The sequence below is a fragment of the Apodemus sylvaticus genome, chromosome 19, assembly GCF_947179515.1.
Source record: "Apodemus sylvaticus chromosome 19, mApoSyl1.1, whole genome shotgun sequence".
Classification (NCBI taxonomy): Eukaryota; Metazoa; Chordata; class Mammalia; order Rodentia; family Muridae; genus Apodemus; species Apodemus sylvaticus.
In genome coordinates this window covers 57,027,345-57,044,298 of record NC_067490.1, presented here as the reverse complement: position 1 = coordinate 57,044,298, position 16,954 = coordinate 57,027,345, and the positions used below count along the sequence as shown (strand labels likewise).

Below are 16,954 nucleotides of genomic sequence, written 5' to 3'. Positions count from 1 at the left end.
TGACATCAAGTACATTTTTTAACATAGCAACTGAATTCAAAGATCTGCCTAACTTTGTAAGCAGAGACAATTAACTACCTGTGTGGGATCCCATCCTGAAATTACCATTCTCACCGAATCTGTGCCAAACATCTCTCTGTTCCAGGCTGTCCTTAAACTCAGGAACTACCCTACTTTTATATCTCTCTGAGAAGCTCATTGTTATTGTAGTTGTCTTTGTTATTTTAGCTCTATGAAGCCCCTCATACAATTACACTGAATTTTTATATTTTCCATAGTTATGAAATCATATATTTTGGAGAACATCATACTAAGTGAGGTAACACAGTCTCAAAAGATCAATCATGGTATGCACTCACTGATAAGTGGATATTAGCTTAGAAACTTTGAATACCCAAGACATAATCCACATATTAAATGATGTCCAAAAATAATGGAGGAGTGGCCCCTGGTTCTGAAAAGACTCAATGCAACAGTATAGGGGAATACCAGAACAGGAAAGTGGGAAGGGGTAGATGGAGGAACAGGGGGAGGGAAGAGGGCTTATGGGTCTTGCGGGGAGTGGGGACTCAGAAAAGGGGAAATCATTTGAAATGTAAATAAAAAATATATATATCAATAAAGGAAAAATAATTTTAAAAAAGAAATTATATATTTTTGAGTTTGCATTTGCAAATTTCTTTCCCACATCCTTAACAGCTGCCTTGAAGGTCACAGCATTTAGCATTTTTGCTGAGGAACATATACACACCCTTGTTCCCTGGACTCATGCTGTTTCTAATTATCATGTAGTCAATATCCTTGGCAGGAAGAACATTACCCAGTAACCTTGGGAGGGAAAATATTTCCAAAAGGAGAAACATGAAGAAATTATGTACATCATTATACAAATAAGCCCTAGGTCCACAGGAACTGTCAACACTTGTGGAGGCCAACACCCTGCTAGCCCTGCTCCATGGGTGGGAACCATGTTAAGCTGTCCCTTTCATGGCCATACAGAACAGCACAAGAATCTGAGATCTCTTCCATTACACTTGAATGAATATGGTAAATTATTCACTTCCTTCAAAACTAATATGAAAAGTTTTAAAACACGTTTGATTTTTTTTTCTTGAAATTAAAGACAACTATGAGATCTAAAGCCTGTATCAAATTGTTTACAAGAATAGGGTTTTTCACTTGTATGAGTTCTTTCCTGAATGTCCTGACATCATGAAGACATATAAAGTCTTTAAAATATTTACAAGACTAGAGACCTGGCTGAGCAGTTAAGATAATTTCATACCCAGGACCAAGTCAGGCTTTTAACAACTTCCTTGAATTCCTCCTACAAGAATATCAAAGTGTTCAACATTCATGGAAACCAGCATTAATGTACACATACACACACACACAGAGACACAATGACATCCCATGATGTTTTTCTTCTGTAAGGATTCATTCCAGTAACTCAGGTGTTAAGGCACCTGAAAGCTTCCCTACTGAGTTTTTCTTCATCATGTATTGGTTCATGTAAGATAAGAGACAGGAAGCATGTAGGCTTCAAGTCAGAAAAATCAGTCCTCCTCAGTTGGTGGTTTCCATTGGAGAGATTTAAGAAATATTGCCCTGCTGAAGTAAATATGTCACTGGGAATGGGCTTGAGAGTTTTGCATCAACACACAATTTCTAGTTTCCACTCTCTGCTTCATGCTTCAGCTTGCTGATATGAGTTCAGAACTTCCTGTTTTAGCTGACATGTGACATTTTTTACATTGCCATTGTCACCCTGATCCCATATCCCTCTGGAAACATACATCAAATTAAACTGTTTTATAAGTTGCTTTTGATATTCTATTTTACAGCAAAAGATAAGGCACTGATACACATCCATAAAGCTTTACACCTAGATGATGTTTTTCATGTAATTGAAGAGAATTGTGAAATATAAAAGGTATATAAAATATACCTTATTCATTAAATTTACAGGGCTTTTGTCTATACGAGCTTGCAAGTAGAAACAAAATAAGGAGGAACATCATAATGGTTGAATAGATTATAGACACATGTCACATGCTTATCCCAGCATAATCTTGTATAAGTGAAAATCAGTATGTTGACTAATGATCTTACCAAAGCCTTTATATTTATAGATTCCATTTAGTTCTCTCAGGTCTTCAAAGGCTATTGTGATATACACAGTCTTTAACAGACTGATTACATGCTAAAGGTTTTACTCTTGTATAAAGTTACCATGAAGTGCAAACCTTTACCACACTGACTACATTCATGGTGTTTCCCTGGAGTATGGCTTTTTTGTCATAATTTTAATGACTACCAGTACATACAAAGGCTTTCCCACATTGCTGGTCTGTAGGCACACATCTTCAGTATGTGTTCTTTTATGAATTCATACATATGTGCGTTGTGTTTTAAAAGGCTTTATCACATTGACTACATTTGTAGAGTTTCTAAATAGTATGTGTTCTTTTAAGTATTTGTAGACCACTAAGAAGTGCTAAGTCTTTAACACACTGGTTACATTCTTAGAATTTCTCTCTAGTGTGCATTTTTGGGAGAAGGTGAGGTAATGTACTTTTTTCACAGGCTGTCACACACAGTGTGACTGTCTTCAGAAGCAGGCATGGGAAACCGGACAATCAGTTACAGAAGGAGGCTAGGTCTTTGCCTGATACTTTTTCACATCTTTAAATTTGGCATGCATTCAAGTGCCTTTTCCAGAATAGGCCAATGAAGACAAGTCCAATTTGGTGCTTAATGCTTCAGTCAGCAACCTGGCCAGCAGCTCATGCAGACACACTGCTATGGGACTACACCCAGTTTTTCCCAGTCCAGTCATAGTGTTTGGGGCTACTGGAGGGAGAAGATAGCTGGATTTGCTTCTTTGGGTCCTGCTTGTTGATTATGTAGTTTCCTAGGTCCCCGCTCAGCTTAATGGTGAGCATGCCACCCTCAAAGGAGACATCATAGTCCTCCAGGGGATAGGGTTTGTTTGCAAGGGATTCAAAGAACTACCAGGGCATTCAGCATCTCTTCTATGAGTCTTTGATGAGCTATCTCTTTTAGAGTGCTTCTGTTGTCCAACATCTTGAGTTCCTCAAATGCACCATGCAGAGTGTCTGCTTTTTGTTGTTCAGAGTCTGACTCAGGTAGTGGAGGTTCAAATGGACTTTGTGGATGGGGGCAGGCTGCGTTGGCCGTGACCACAGCCTCAATCAGCTCCCTCCTGCTTGAGCCAGGTGGATCCACTACACAAACATGGCAAAAAGCCTGCAGCACACACATGCTGCTCCTCTTAGGTGGCAGCTCTGTGTGTATTCTTTTATAGATTAGGAGATGACTATGTTGTGGAAAGACTTTACCACATTGGTTACATTCATACTGTTTCTCACAAGTGTGTGTTCTTTTATGTATTTGTAGGTAACTATAGTGAAGGAGGATTATGATATTGATTACATTTATAGGGTTCTTCTCTAATATGTATCCTTTTATGTTATTGAAGATGACTATAATATACAAACATTAGGAAGAAGCAAAAGAAACTTGTCTTAGGTATTGCCTCTTTTTTATCAGTCTCCATGCCATCATAGGGTAAGGCTAAGTTTATCTCTCCAGGGTCTAGAGGAGATGGAGACTTCCAAATACCAGACCAGCTCCTATTTTTTATCTTTTGTACCCCTAAACATGACTCTTCCTAATCATAGCTTATGCTATTTGTCTTTTGTTCCTCAAAATATAATGACTGTTCCTAAATACAAAAGAACAAATAGATATTATTGGTTAGGCTGCAAAACCTATATTCTGCATCAGTTGACATAGATTAGCTACATAAGGACATCCCTTATTCCTAAATCCTGAGAGATGAAAAAATATATACATAATAGTACAGATGTTTTTGATTTTCAGGCTAAAAAGTTGGGTTTTTTTTGTTTTGTTTTGTTTTTTTTTTAAATATTCTGGTTCAGCGACAGGAGTGTTTGTGGCACAGTTCAGCTGCTGAGTTTGATCATGTGCCCTGATTAGTCAGTAGTAGCTTGATTGAAATAAGTTCTTGACATTTATATTGACCTGGTCATTGAATAGTGTTGAATCTCAGTGGCCCATAACACAAAGGCCTTAGCACATTGCTCATATTCATAGAATTTCTCTCCAGTTTGAATTCTTTCATGATGACAAGTATGTAATTGTACAAAAGTTCACCATATCAAATACATTCATACAGCTTCTTGTAGTATGAATTCATGTTTCCAAAGATGATAATGACATGCAAAGATTTTACCATATTCGGTACACTCATAGGGTTTCTCTCTGGTATGTATGTATTGTTTTACATTCTAGCTGTCTCAGTCTTAGAAAAGCTTTATCACATTGATAACATTCATAGGGTTTCTCTCCAGTATGTGTTCTTTTATATAGGAGAAGGTAATTCTGATGTACAAAGACTTTATTGCACTGATTACATTCATATAGTTTGTCTCCTGTTTGTGTGTTCTTTTATGTATTTGGAGACCACTGAAATATAGAAATGCTTTACCACATTGGTTGTATTCACAGGGTTTCTTTCCACTCTGTGTTCTTTTATATATTTGGAGACTATTATGATGTGCAAAGGCTTTACTACATTAATCACATTCAGAGGGACTCCTTCCAGTGTGTGTTCTTTTATGTACTCGGAGACCACTGTAATATGGAAAGGCTTTACCACATTGGGTACATTCATAGGGTTTCTTTCCAGTATGTCTTCTTTCATGTTCTAAGAGATGACTCTGACTTACAAAGTCTTTTCAGCATTGATTATATCCACGGGGTTTCTCTCTAGTGTGTGTTCTTTTATGAATTTGGAGATTACTTTTACTTGCAAAGGCTTTACCACACTGGTTACAATTATAGGGTTTCTCTCCAGTATGAATTCTTTTATGCCTTTGAAAATGACTGCTACATGCAAAGGCTTTATCGCATTGCTTACATTCATAGGGCTTCTCTCCAGTGTGTGTTCTTTTATGTATTTGGAGACCACTGTAATATGTAAAAGCTTTACCACATTGGTTACATTCATAGGGTTTCTCTCCAGTGTGTGTTCTTTTATGAGTTCGGAGAACACTGTCATATGCAAAGGCTTTACCACATTGGTTACATTCATAGGGTTTCTCTCCAGTGTGTGCTCTTTGATGTATTTGGAGACTCTTGGAACATGCAAAGGCTTTGCCACATTGGTTACATTCACAGGGTTTCTCTCCAGTATGTGTTCTTTTATGTTCTAGGAGACAACTCTGACTTACAAAGTCTTTACCACATTGATTACACCCATATGGTTTTTCTCCACTGTGAGTTCTTTTATGTATTTGGAGACTATCATAATGTGTAAAGGTTTTACCACAATGGCTACATTCATAAGGTTTCTCACCAGTATGTATTCTTTCATGCCTTTGAAGAGAACTATGACATGCAAAGGCTTTACCACACTGTTTACATTCATAGGGTTTCTCTCCACTGTGTATCCTTTTATGTATTCGGAGAGCACTGGGATATGGAAAGCCTTTATTACAATGATTACATTCATAGAGTTTCTCTCCAGTATGGCTTCTTTTATGTATTTGGAGACTATGATGACATGAAAAGGCTTTACCACATTGGTTACATGCATAGGGTTTCTCTCCACTATGACTTCTTTCATGCCTGCAAAGACAATTGGCACATGAAAACGGTTTACTACATTAATTACACTAATGGGTCTTTCAATCTATACAAATTAATTTTACAATTTAGTCTAATGGTAAGGACGAATCACTTTGTTTACATTCATGGCATTCCCCTATGTTATGGGTTGTTTTGAATTTATTATATTGCTCACATTTATAGCATCCTTTATCTAGATGAAATTTTTCACCTATTGAAGAAAATTACAAAAGCTCAGAACTTTACCACACTGAGAACATTCATAAATTTCCCTTTAGTGTAGAATACAATATATTTGTATACTGCGTTTACAATGTGAACCAGGACAAATAGAAGAATTTCCACATTCCTGGTACTGTAGGGATTTTCTGCAGTGTGAATTTGTGGACGAACCTTATGAAATTGGAAAACCAAATAAGTGTAACTAGCATCACATTAAAAAACTCTACTCAATGTGGGGACTACTACATATCCTCTAATTGTACTAAGAGAGAGAGGAGTACATTGCTTCTTTCAATATCCCTATGCTCACAACGCTTATACTAATTGTTACTTAGAATATGCCTATTCTATTAAAAGAAGAAAAAGAAAGGGTTCCACATTGCATTTTACAAAGGTTGACACTGTCTTCATCATAGACCTGAGGCAAGGGATTGAGATTTCTCCAAAACAACATTCTTGTCTTTCATAAACTATCCCCTTCTCACTTAAAGTTAGCAATGTCACTACAAGTATATAAGTAGCACCAGCTTTACTACGGGCTATTTACCTATTAGAAGGCTTTCCACATATACTTATCACCTATTCAATGCATATACATTTTGCAATATCAAACTGGTATGGGATTAAACTGATAACCATTTCTATAGCATAATTGAATGGGGCTATGACACAAATGCTAGTATTGATTAAGGCATTGATTATATCCTCCTTACAACAATGCACTGGAAATACAAATCAGATACCTCAAATTGAGGTACATGGTTTTGTGAGAATTTAATAATCATTGATATACTTAAAGCTGTGCTTTTTTACATTGTTGCTGTTCTTTAAAACTTCAAAGGAACATTAAAATTGCTTCAGAGGCATATTCAAACCAACTTGCACATGAAGATTACCTTCCATGTCTTCTAGAACTTTGAAAATAGTCTTTGATATTGTCATCTTCCCAACTGTAGCCTAAAATATAGTAACAGAAAATTTATAACAGATTATTGGAAATTGGGGAAAATTTAAGTTAGTTTCTCCAGTGAACCTTAGACCCATACCTGATTAATTTACCTCATTATTCGCCATTCTCAATTGAAATCACAGAACAGCAATGATACCAAAGAAACAATTGTCCTTTTATTTTAAAAGGTGAAAGGAAATTCACTGTCTTACCTATAGCAGTGAGATTCCTGTAGGTCTCCAGCATCACATCTCTGTAGAGACTCTTCTGTGAAGGATCCAGTAAAGTCCACTCTTCCGGAGTGAAGTTTACACACACATCATCATAGGTCACTGCATTCTAAAATATCCCATACAAGTGTATAATACAAATCATGATGCCAATATCACTTTAAATGTATGCCTCACTGTCAATATATTTATATAATTCTGGTTCTGCCCCACTGATTTTTTGACACAGAAGTATTAATGTAATTGCAAAAATTATTTCAGATAGAAACTGAATAATAATGTTCACCCCTGTCATTTCTGTGTCATTGGAATAGTATATAGGCTTGCAAGAGAAATGCCAACTAACAGAGAGACAAAGAGAGACAGACAAATACACACACACACACACACAGAAAGACAGAGGAGAGAGAGAGAGAGAGAGAGAGAGAGAGAGAGAGAGAGAGAGAGAGAGAGAGAGAGAGAAGTAAACTGTACTGAACACACATCAGAGAAAATGTATGAACAATTACTAACTAGGAAAAAATAATGGGCAAGGTGGGTGTATTAGCTCATGCTTTTGATCTCAGAATTCTGGAGGCAGATGTAGGAGTTATCTCATTGAGTTGGATATCATCCTGACTGATGCAATGAGTTTCAGGACAGCTAGAGGAATATAATAAGACCCTAATTTCCCTGCCAAAATCAATCAAATGAATTAAAAAGATAGAAAAAGTCGTTGAAACTTCAACTTCAGAAATAACAAAACCAAAAAATGTAAAAACATCAGGATAACAAAATAGCTTAGCACTGAATAGCAACTGCTTCTACTGTTTCTTATGTGATTTTGGGATAGAGTCTATCATGTCATGAAGAGATGACAGCATGAGAAAAAAGCTGACTAGTCAGTTTCAATCAGAACACAGTAGACACACACACACACACACACACACACACACACACACACACACAACCAGAAAATGGGTTGAGTCTACAGATACCCAAATCCCATTCCCAATAAGAAATGTAAAAAGGCTCCTAGAAAAGTTTCTGTGAGGTCCTTAAAGAAAGGAACAAAAGTTCAAAGACATCATCTATGCAGAAGTTTCTTCATTCAACCAACTACATTTTGCCTCTGGCTACTATAGGCTCATGGTCATCGCAGATGAAAATTCATTTAGTTTAACTTCAATGATCCTAATAGTCTGCAACAGCTTGTACATGGTCCAATTATCCAAAGTCTCTTCTGACACTCACAGTAATCTCTCCACTGCCATAACTTGTAAAATCTGAAAAGAAGTGATATCTTCCCAGCATACAATTGCAAATTGTAAAGAATACCCTTTCCAATTTCAATAGAGATGAATATGTACACAGTGAGAGAAGACTGGACCAAGGAGCCCAAACACCAAATCCTGTGGCTCTGTCTCAGTCAATGGGGCTTCAGTTTCAAAGGGTTTAGATGGCCCTATGCCTGCAACCTCACATACTTCTATTAGTTTAGGTAAATCCATTTCCTATATCCATCTCTCCATGGCAGATCTCTCATAGCTTAGTATTTCAACATATTGTGTTCTCAAAATGCAACTCAGGCTTCATACTCAAACCTTCATGCAAGGAACTCACAGTTGTTTTTTTTTCTTAAACTGGGGTTCTGACTCTGCCAAACATACATAGCTAGAACAATGCTGAACAAAAACCATAGAGGAAAAAAAAATATGACTTTGAATTTTGCATCTTTCTTGCTTCCAGAACCAGTACAGCATGGATGACCTTGCAAAGTTCAGCTTCCAAATTGGGTTGGAATATAGCACACACTAGTACCACAGTTGCAATACATTTTATATGAAGTTTCTATCTGGGACTCGAATTCCCTTAGCTTACTCATTCTACTAATTTAAAGGTTAGCAGGAGGGAGTGTTACTCTTAGGACACGTTTTAGGGCATTTCCAAGTGTCATCTGAAACTACCTAGTGCTGTTTATCTGAAAAATCAGAGTTTGTATTTGATTCTGCTCTTGTTGCTTCTTTTCACTGTAATCCTGAATGAGTCACTAATAATAACAATTAAACAGATTTATTATTGCATCTAAGAAATTAGTCCACTATTTTTTAATTCTGTCTTACTCAATTTCTCAGGATATGGGCGTAATAAGAAACATTTTGTCACAAAATATCTAGAAATTTTTTATGAAGTCTATTTTCACTGACATCCTACAACCTCAGCTTCCGATGTCTGCATCACTTTCAAATTACAGGTCCTAAAAGAACAGCTCAAGTCGGGCGGTGGTGGCGCAGGCCTGTAATCCCAGCACTCTGGGAGGCAATGGCAGGCGGATTTTTGTGTTCCAGGCCAGCCTGGTCTACAGAGTGAGTTCCAGGACAGCCAGGGCTATACAGAGAAACCCTGTCTCGAAACAACAACAACAACCCCCCCCCCAAAAAAAACAAAAAAAAACCAAAACAAAACAAAAAAAGAACAGCTCAGTGTTCTCTATGCTCTTTGCCATCTCAATTCTTGATGTTTTTGACATTCTTCCAAAAGAGAAAGAATACTTCCAGGTTCTGTCTGGCAGCAAAAATCCCTGTTTTAGTACCTTTTTTTGTTCTAACTTACTTCTCTCCTGTTGTGATTAAATCTTCTAAACAAAAGCATCTCAGGTATTGAAGGGGCTTTTAAAAAGGAACACATGACATGATATAGTAAATTTTCAGAAGATGAAATTAGGTAGAGGTCTATCATTTTTCATAGGAACAGCAATATAATATAATTAATAAAATCACACAACATACATGGTGTCACTGTTTATAAAAGATACAAAGACAGACTTATAAATATTACACAGTTGCTAAAACAAGAATTATAGGATTGGTATTGGGTATGGAACTAGGTAGGATGATGCTTCCAGACCTTCCCCATTCTGTTACTTGAGACCCAATACTCGAGGTTTACTCTAATGAGCAGCTTCCTCTCCCCATGTCCGTAACTTCTGTCCATTCCCATCTGCATTTCTCTTCCAGATCTATCTGTAACTGAGTCCTCAACAAAAGGCAGAGAACCCCTTCTCAACCAACAAGCCATGCCTGCCAGGAGACTAAGTAGACTGTCAAAAAACCTACTACACTATCTGATATCCTAGACCCTACTCTCACAGTTGCTCTTAACCCTAGAATAGAATACTGGAGGAAGGTTCCTCTTCCTTTCCATGCCTCTTACAGATACCACAAATGATCTCCATCTGCCCTTCTTTTACTTCCTCATCTCTGTCTAAGCCAAGTGCTATGGGCAGATATGCCTACTATGTACATGTCCCACTTGCCAGAAAACTAAGGTGTCTGTTCAAAGACCTACCCCATTATCTGTTACCCCAGATGCAATTTTAACAGTAGATCCTAGCACTGGACTAGAACACCAGAGGCAGCCTCAAGTCTCCCTTGTCTATATCTTTTTTTTTGCACTGCTATGATCATATTTTCATGGTCTCCCCTTACTCCAGGTTACAACAGCACAAACATTCTTCCTTGAACACACCTGGAAAGCAGATGGGTATAAAAGGCAACACTAGCCAACAGACACTCTGAAAATCCAGAGACTAAAAAGAAACCCAGGAAGAAAACTCCGAGGAATACAAGACAAACCTCAGAAATTAGCACCTAGACCTTTATACTCACCTCAAATGCAAATGCCTACACACGAGCATAGGGACATAATCAATAACGGCCAGGGAAATATGTCATCAACTGAGCCAAGCTATTCTATGACAGCAGGCCCTGAATACTCTAACATAGCTGAAAACAAAGAAAAAGACCTGAAAACTAACTATTTAATGATGGAGGTCCCTAAAGAGGAAGTGCTAAGTCCTGTAATGATATCAAGGAAATGAAATCAAACAATGAAGAGAAAAACCAAAGAAAACAGGAAAGAGTAAACAGTTCAAAGAAACACATGAAATTGTTCAAGGTCTAAAAGCAGAAATAGAAGCAATAAAGAAAGCAGAAACTAACAGAATCCTGTAAATGAAAATTTTTAAATTGCAACAAAGAACTACAGAAACATGGTTCAACCACAAAATAGAAAAGGAAGAATCGAAAACACAATAGAAATGGATACATCAGGCAACAAAAATGTTAATTCTCAATACTTACTGGCACAAAATATTCACGAACTCTGGGAAAAAAACTCAAATAACAGGAATAGAGGAAGAAGAAGTGTATCAGCACAAAGGTCTGGAAAATATTTTCAATAAGTTCATAAAGGAAAATTTTCCTCACCTAAAGAATATGATGTCTATGAGGGTACAAGAATCATACAAAATACTAAATGGATTGTTCCAGAAAAGAAAGTCCCATTACCACATAATAATCAAAATAGTAAACATTCAGAACAAAGATATAATATGAAAAACTGAAATGGGAAGCCAAAACAAGCAAACAAAACAAAACAAAAAACATATTTGCAAACCTATTTGAATTATACATGTCTTCTCAACACTCTGAAAGCCAAGACCTGGAGTGTACATATGGTGCACACTCTAAAAAACTACAGATGCTAGATGAGATTAGTACAGGCAAAATTTTTCAATCACCATAAATGGAAAAAATAATATATTCCCTGATAAAGTCAGATTTAAATACTATCTGTTTAAACAGCCCTACACAAGGTGCTAGAAGGAAAAATTCTAATCCAAGGTGGTTAACTACAAAAATGAACCAAAGGAAATAAATAATTTCACATTATCAGCAAAACCAAAAGAAAGCACACAAACACACCATACTCACATACATACTACCACCACAACTACTACCACCATCACAACCAACAGCAACAAAATATGAAAAATTAAAAATCATAGCCTGGTAGTGGTGGCACACACCTTTAATCCCAGTACTTGGGAGGCAGAGGCAAGTGGATTTCTGAGTTCAAGGCCAGCCTGGTCTACAGAATGAGTTCCAGGACAGTCAAGGCTACACAGAGAAACTCTGTCTCCAAATAAATAAATAAACAAATAAATAAATTTAAAATCACTGTTCATTGATATCTCTCAATATCAATGACTCAATTCTCCAATAAATAGACATAGGTAAACAGAATGGATGCTAAATCAGAATCAGCCTTCATTGCATACAAGAAATACAGTCCAAAATCAAGGATACACATTACCTCACTGTACAGGGTTGGAAAGTTATTCCAAGCAAATGTACCTAAGAATTAAGCTATTTTAGTATCTAATAAAATAGACAAATAAAAATTAATCAAAAGAGATAGGGAAGGATTCTATATATTCAAAATAAAGTGTACTAAGACAATATTTCAATTATTAACATCTATGACCTATATATAAGAGCTCCTATGCTTGTAAAAGAAACATTTCTGCCATACATTGATCCTCACACTGATTGTCACAGACTTCAATCACTCTCACCAATGAACAGGTCCTCCAGATAAAAACTAAACAGAGAAAATTTCCAGCGAATAAACCTTAAAATGGAAATGAGCCCAACTGATATTTCCAGAACAATCATCCCCAAAACAAAAGAATATACCCTACTCTCAGCAACATTTGGAATTTCCTCCAAAATGAATGTCATATGTGAACACAATGCAAATTTTATCAGATACAAGAATACTGAAATAACCCCCTGTGTCCTATCAGACCACCATGGATGAAACCCACAAAGCATGAAAAACAGAAATATAAGAAAGCTGAAAAACAAGCCGGGCGGTGGTAGCGCACGCCTGTAATCCCAGCACTTGGGAGGCAGAGGCAGGTGGATTTCTGAGTTCGAGGCCAGCCTGGTCTACAGAGTGAGTTTCAGGACAGCCAGGGCTACACAGAGAAACCCTGTCTCGAAAACAACAACAACAAAAAAAAAAAAACAAAACAAAAAAAGGAAAGCTGAAAAACTCATGGAAACTATATAACTCTCTACAGAATAAAGAATGGGTGAAGATAGAAATTAAAAAGAAAGAATTTTAAAGATGAAGACAGAAATAAAAAAAAAAGAATTTTAAAGATGAAGATAAAAATAAAAACACAAAATAAAAGATTTTCTAGAATTCCATGAAAATGAATATACATTTTCAAACTTATGGGATACCAGGAAAGTAGTGATAACCAAACACTTGGTAGCACTAAGTGCATACATAAAAAATAACTAGAGAGATCTCTTACTAGCAACTTAATAGCACAACTGACAGCCCTAGAGCTGAGGATTTGTACACTTCAAGTCCCAGCTATATTACTCTTGGGCATATACCCAAAATACATTCCATCCTATCACAAGAACACTAGCTCAACTATGTACATAGGGGCTTTAATAATACTAAGTAGAAACTGAAAACAAGCTAGATTTTTCTCAACTTAAGAATGGACAAATTGTGATACATTTATATTATGGCATATTTCTCAGTTGTTAAAAAAAAAGTACTTTGATTCTGGGATCTGCAAACTCTGGGCAACAGTTCAGCCTTTCTCTCTGGAGGCCTGCTGCCACCCAGGACAACCAGAGGCCTGCTATCATTAGGGACTACTAGCTCTACCTGCAGTCTCAAGAGGCTCACTACCACCAGGGCCTATCAGGATATGTAACAACAGAGACAACCAGATAGCTAAAGGCCAGCACAGGAACACAATCCATAAAAACCAGGGCACTAAAGCATCATCAAAATTCAGCTGCCCTTCTATAGCAGCCCTGCATATCCTGACACACCAGCAGAGAAAGAAAATGACCTTAGATCTCATTGTATAAAGATGATAGAGGCCTTTAAAGAGGAAATAAATAAATTCCTTAAAGAAATACAGAAAAAATACAATTAACTTGTAGAAGCCTTTAAAAATGAAATGAATATCTTTTCATTTAGTTTGATAATGGCTGTTGATTTGCTGTATATTGCTTTTATTATGCTAAAGTATGGACTTTGGATTCCTGATCTCTCAATATGAATGGGTTTGTATTTTGTTAAATGCTTTTTCAACATCTAATAAGATGAGCATGTGATTTTTGCTGGGGGGATTGCAAACTCATATAACCATTCTGGAAGTCAATCTGGACGTTCCTCCGAAAATTGAAAAGAAATTGAAGACCAAGCTAAACTATTTTGGGGCATATACCGAAAAGATGCCCCACCATATCACAGGGGCATGTGTTCCACTATGTTCATAGCAGCCTTATCTGTGATAGTCAAAATCTACAAACAGCCCAGATGTCCCACAGAGGAAGAATGAATAAAGAAAATATAGTTGATTTACACAGTTGAATATTATTCAGCTATCAAGAATGGGGACATCATGAGCATTGCAGGCAAATGGATGGAACTAGAAAATATCAATCTCAGTGAGGAGACAGAGAAGAAAATACCCAGATATATGGCCCCAGAAAATATCTTCAACAAAATCATAGCAGAAAATTTCTTTAACCTAAACAAAGAAATGGCTATACATGATGCTTACAGAACACCAAAGAGACTGGACCAGAAAAGAACATCCTCCTACCAAATAATAATCAAAACATTAAATGTATGGAACAAAGAAAGAATATTAAACACTGCAAAGGAAAAAGGACAAGAAATATATAAAGGTGTACCTATCAGAATTGCACCTGAGACGTCTCAACAGAGATGGTAAAAACCAGAAGGTCCCAGACAGATGTCTTGCAGACACTCAAAGACCACAGATGTCAGCACAAACTACTGTATCCAGCAAAACATTCTTCTTTTTATTTATTTACTTATTTATTCATTTCTATCCCAATATAAGCACCACTCTCTTCCCAGTACCCCTCACACAGATCATACCCCCACTCTGCCTCCATTCTTCCAGAATAGACCAGCTTTGATAATCAGGAGAGACTAAATCAATGTAAGCAACAAATGGTGGTCAGTACTAAGAAGGACTGAAAGGGGTTGGCAAGATACCAAGCAATGGGGGCTGCTGGTTATGACAGCCAGTGTTTAGAGAAATTGCTCAGCAAACTTTTTTCTAAGGGAACAAAGTTTGAGACAATAGGACAGTCACTTCCTATGGCTAACAAAAAACTCTGAGCTCTAATTTAATGCTTAAGGACCAGTGAAAAGAAACGGAAAGAGAGAAAATTAATACACATACACATAAATAGAGAGACTGAAGCAAAATGAAGATTCTAATAACACCAAACATATAAATACATATATGCAAATGTATATATGTAGAGATAAACAGGCAAACAGACAGATGGATGGGTAGACAAATACACATTCACACACTGAATGGATGGAGCAAACTTCCAAATAGCGGGATCGAAGCATTTCAAAATGCACATATGTACACATATGCAATTATACACATATATCCATATACACATACCTTATGGGTAGATGGAACAAAGTTCCAACAAGCAGCTTCCAAGCATTTCATATATATATACATATAAGCATATGAACTATACACACTTACCCACATATATATATATACATATATATATATATATATATATATATATATACACACATACAGACACACACACATATACACACATATATATACATACACAAGTTGGAGTATAGAGCAAGGGCCAACAACCACACCCACACAAGATTTATACTTATGCAAATATACAGATTTGATGGAGTGAACAAAGTTCCAACATATTCATATACAAACTTTATATATATACATATGTAGTTTTGAAATATGAAGCAAGGTTACAAAAGGTAATTGTTTTTCCCATAGTTTATATATCCCAGTAAAATCTTTCAAGGAGTGTAAAATTACAATGTGATTATGTTCTAGTTTTCTTCTACTGCATGACAGTGAAAAAAGAGTATGTTCCCCAATAAGTTATGAACAAAAACATATGGGAAGTACAAGTACTCCCAAGAACCCACATGCCTTCATAATCAAGCAGCTTGTTACAGATAGATTAACAAAGTATGAGTAAACAAAGTAAAGAATTCTTGGCCAATTTCTGTGGGAAGCTGTCCTGAGCTATTCAGATTTAATGCTTACTCATGGCCCTAAGGTGGTGGCTGCTAAAATATGAGAACAATTAACTAGAGTCTTCCCCATGAGCTGTCGGTGTGAGAAGAGTGTGAGTTCCTGCCTGAGTTAACATGCCCGCGTTAACTCCCGGTGGGTGTCCCCACCGAACGACCTCCTCTCTTCCTGCTTCGATCACTAGGGGTGGCTCCACCCTTCCCTCCTTTGTTCTTGTGTGAAGGTCAATTCCTTCTCTGTAAGCCTTAAAACTCATTTACCTCCCCGACATTAAATGAGGCTTTGACACAACCCAGACTGACTGACTTTGTTAGTGTGCTTGGCCTCCCTTCTCTCTTCCCCCCATTTTTGACCCTCAGGTAGTGCCTCTTCGGGACCCAAGAATAACTGGACCTGCTGGACGGGTCAAATTTCCCTTAATGGCAGGTAGCACTCTACATTTACAAAAAAAGATTAATTATTGTATTATTAATCTTTAAAAGTAATTTAATGATAATATTTTTAAATTATACAAATCTAAACTTATATATAAAACTTGTATCTATTTTAAATCATCAGAATACACATCTCTAATCAGCAATGCTTACTAAATCATATTAGGAAGCTGAGGGCAAAACTGGGTATAAGAAATCAATCATCTGCCAGGCAGTGGTGGTGCACGCCTTTAATCCCAGCACTTAGGAGGCAGAGGCAGGCGAATTCCTGAGTTCAAGGCAAGCCTAGGCTACAGAATAAGTTCCAGGACAGCCAGGGCTACACAGAAAAACCCTGTCTCAGAAAAAAAGAAAGAAAGAAAGAAATCAATCATCAACAGCCTAGCCTAAGTGACAGTCACATCATCAGCCAGTGCTGCCATTGTTCTTGATCCTACAACTTAAAAAGTCTCTGCCTTTCTAAACTTTCAAATTGTTCCCTAAGATTTTTTTCAGA

The 16,954-nt window shown here is 36.8% G+C and overlaps 1 protein-coding gene and 2 pseudogenes across 1 annotated transcript; all 3 read right to left on the bottom strand.

Moving 5' to 3' along the window:
* Positions 1-2,704: 2,704 nt before the first annotated feature.
* On the bottom strand, positions 2,705-3,380 carry LOC127669249 (frataxin, mitochondrial-like; annotated as a pseudogene).
* An 834-nt stretch (positions 3,381-4,214) lies between these two features.
* On the bottom strand, positions 4,215-6,658 carry LOC127669248 (zinc finger protein 431-like; annotated as a pseudogene).
* A 132-nt stretch (positions 6,659-6,790) lies between these two features.
* LOC127670024 (zinc finger protein 431-like) lies at positions 6,791-15,384 on the bottom strand. Its single transcript, XM_052164316.1, has 3 exons — positions 15,375-15,384; positions 7,060-7,179; positions 6,791-6,855 (listed from the first exon to the last, which is right to left on the bottom strand). The coding sequence occupies exons 1-3, from the start codon at positions 15,382-15,384 to the stop codon at positions 6,791-6,793; spliced, it is 195 nt and encodes a 64-aa protein (XP_052020276.1).
* Positions 15,385-16,954: the final 1,570 nt, after the last annotated feature.

Bases quoted from the DNA above. Each gene is read 5' to 3' on its own strand.
- LOC127670024 (XM_052164316.1), bottom strand. The intron at 6,856-7,059 runs GTAAGACAGTGA...ACTATATTTTAG, and splicing joins CAGGAATCTCACTGCTATAG to GCTACAGTTGGGAAGATGAC.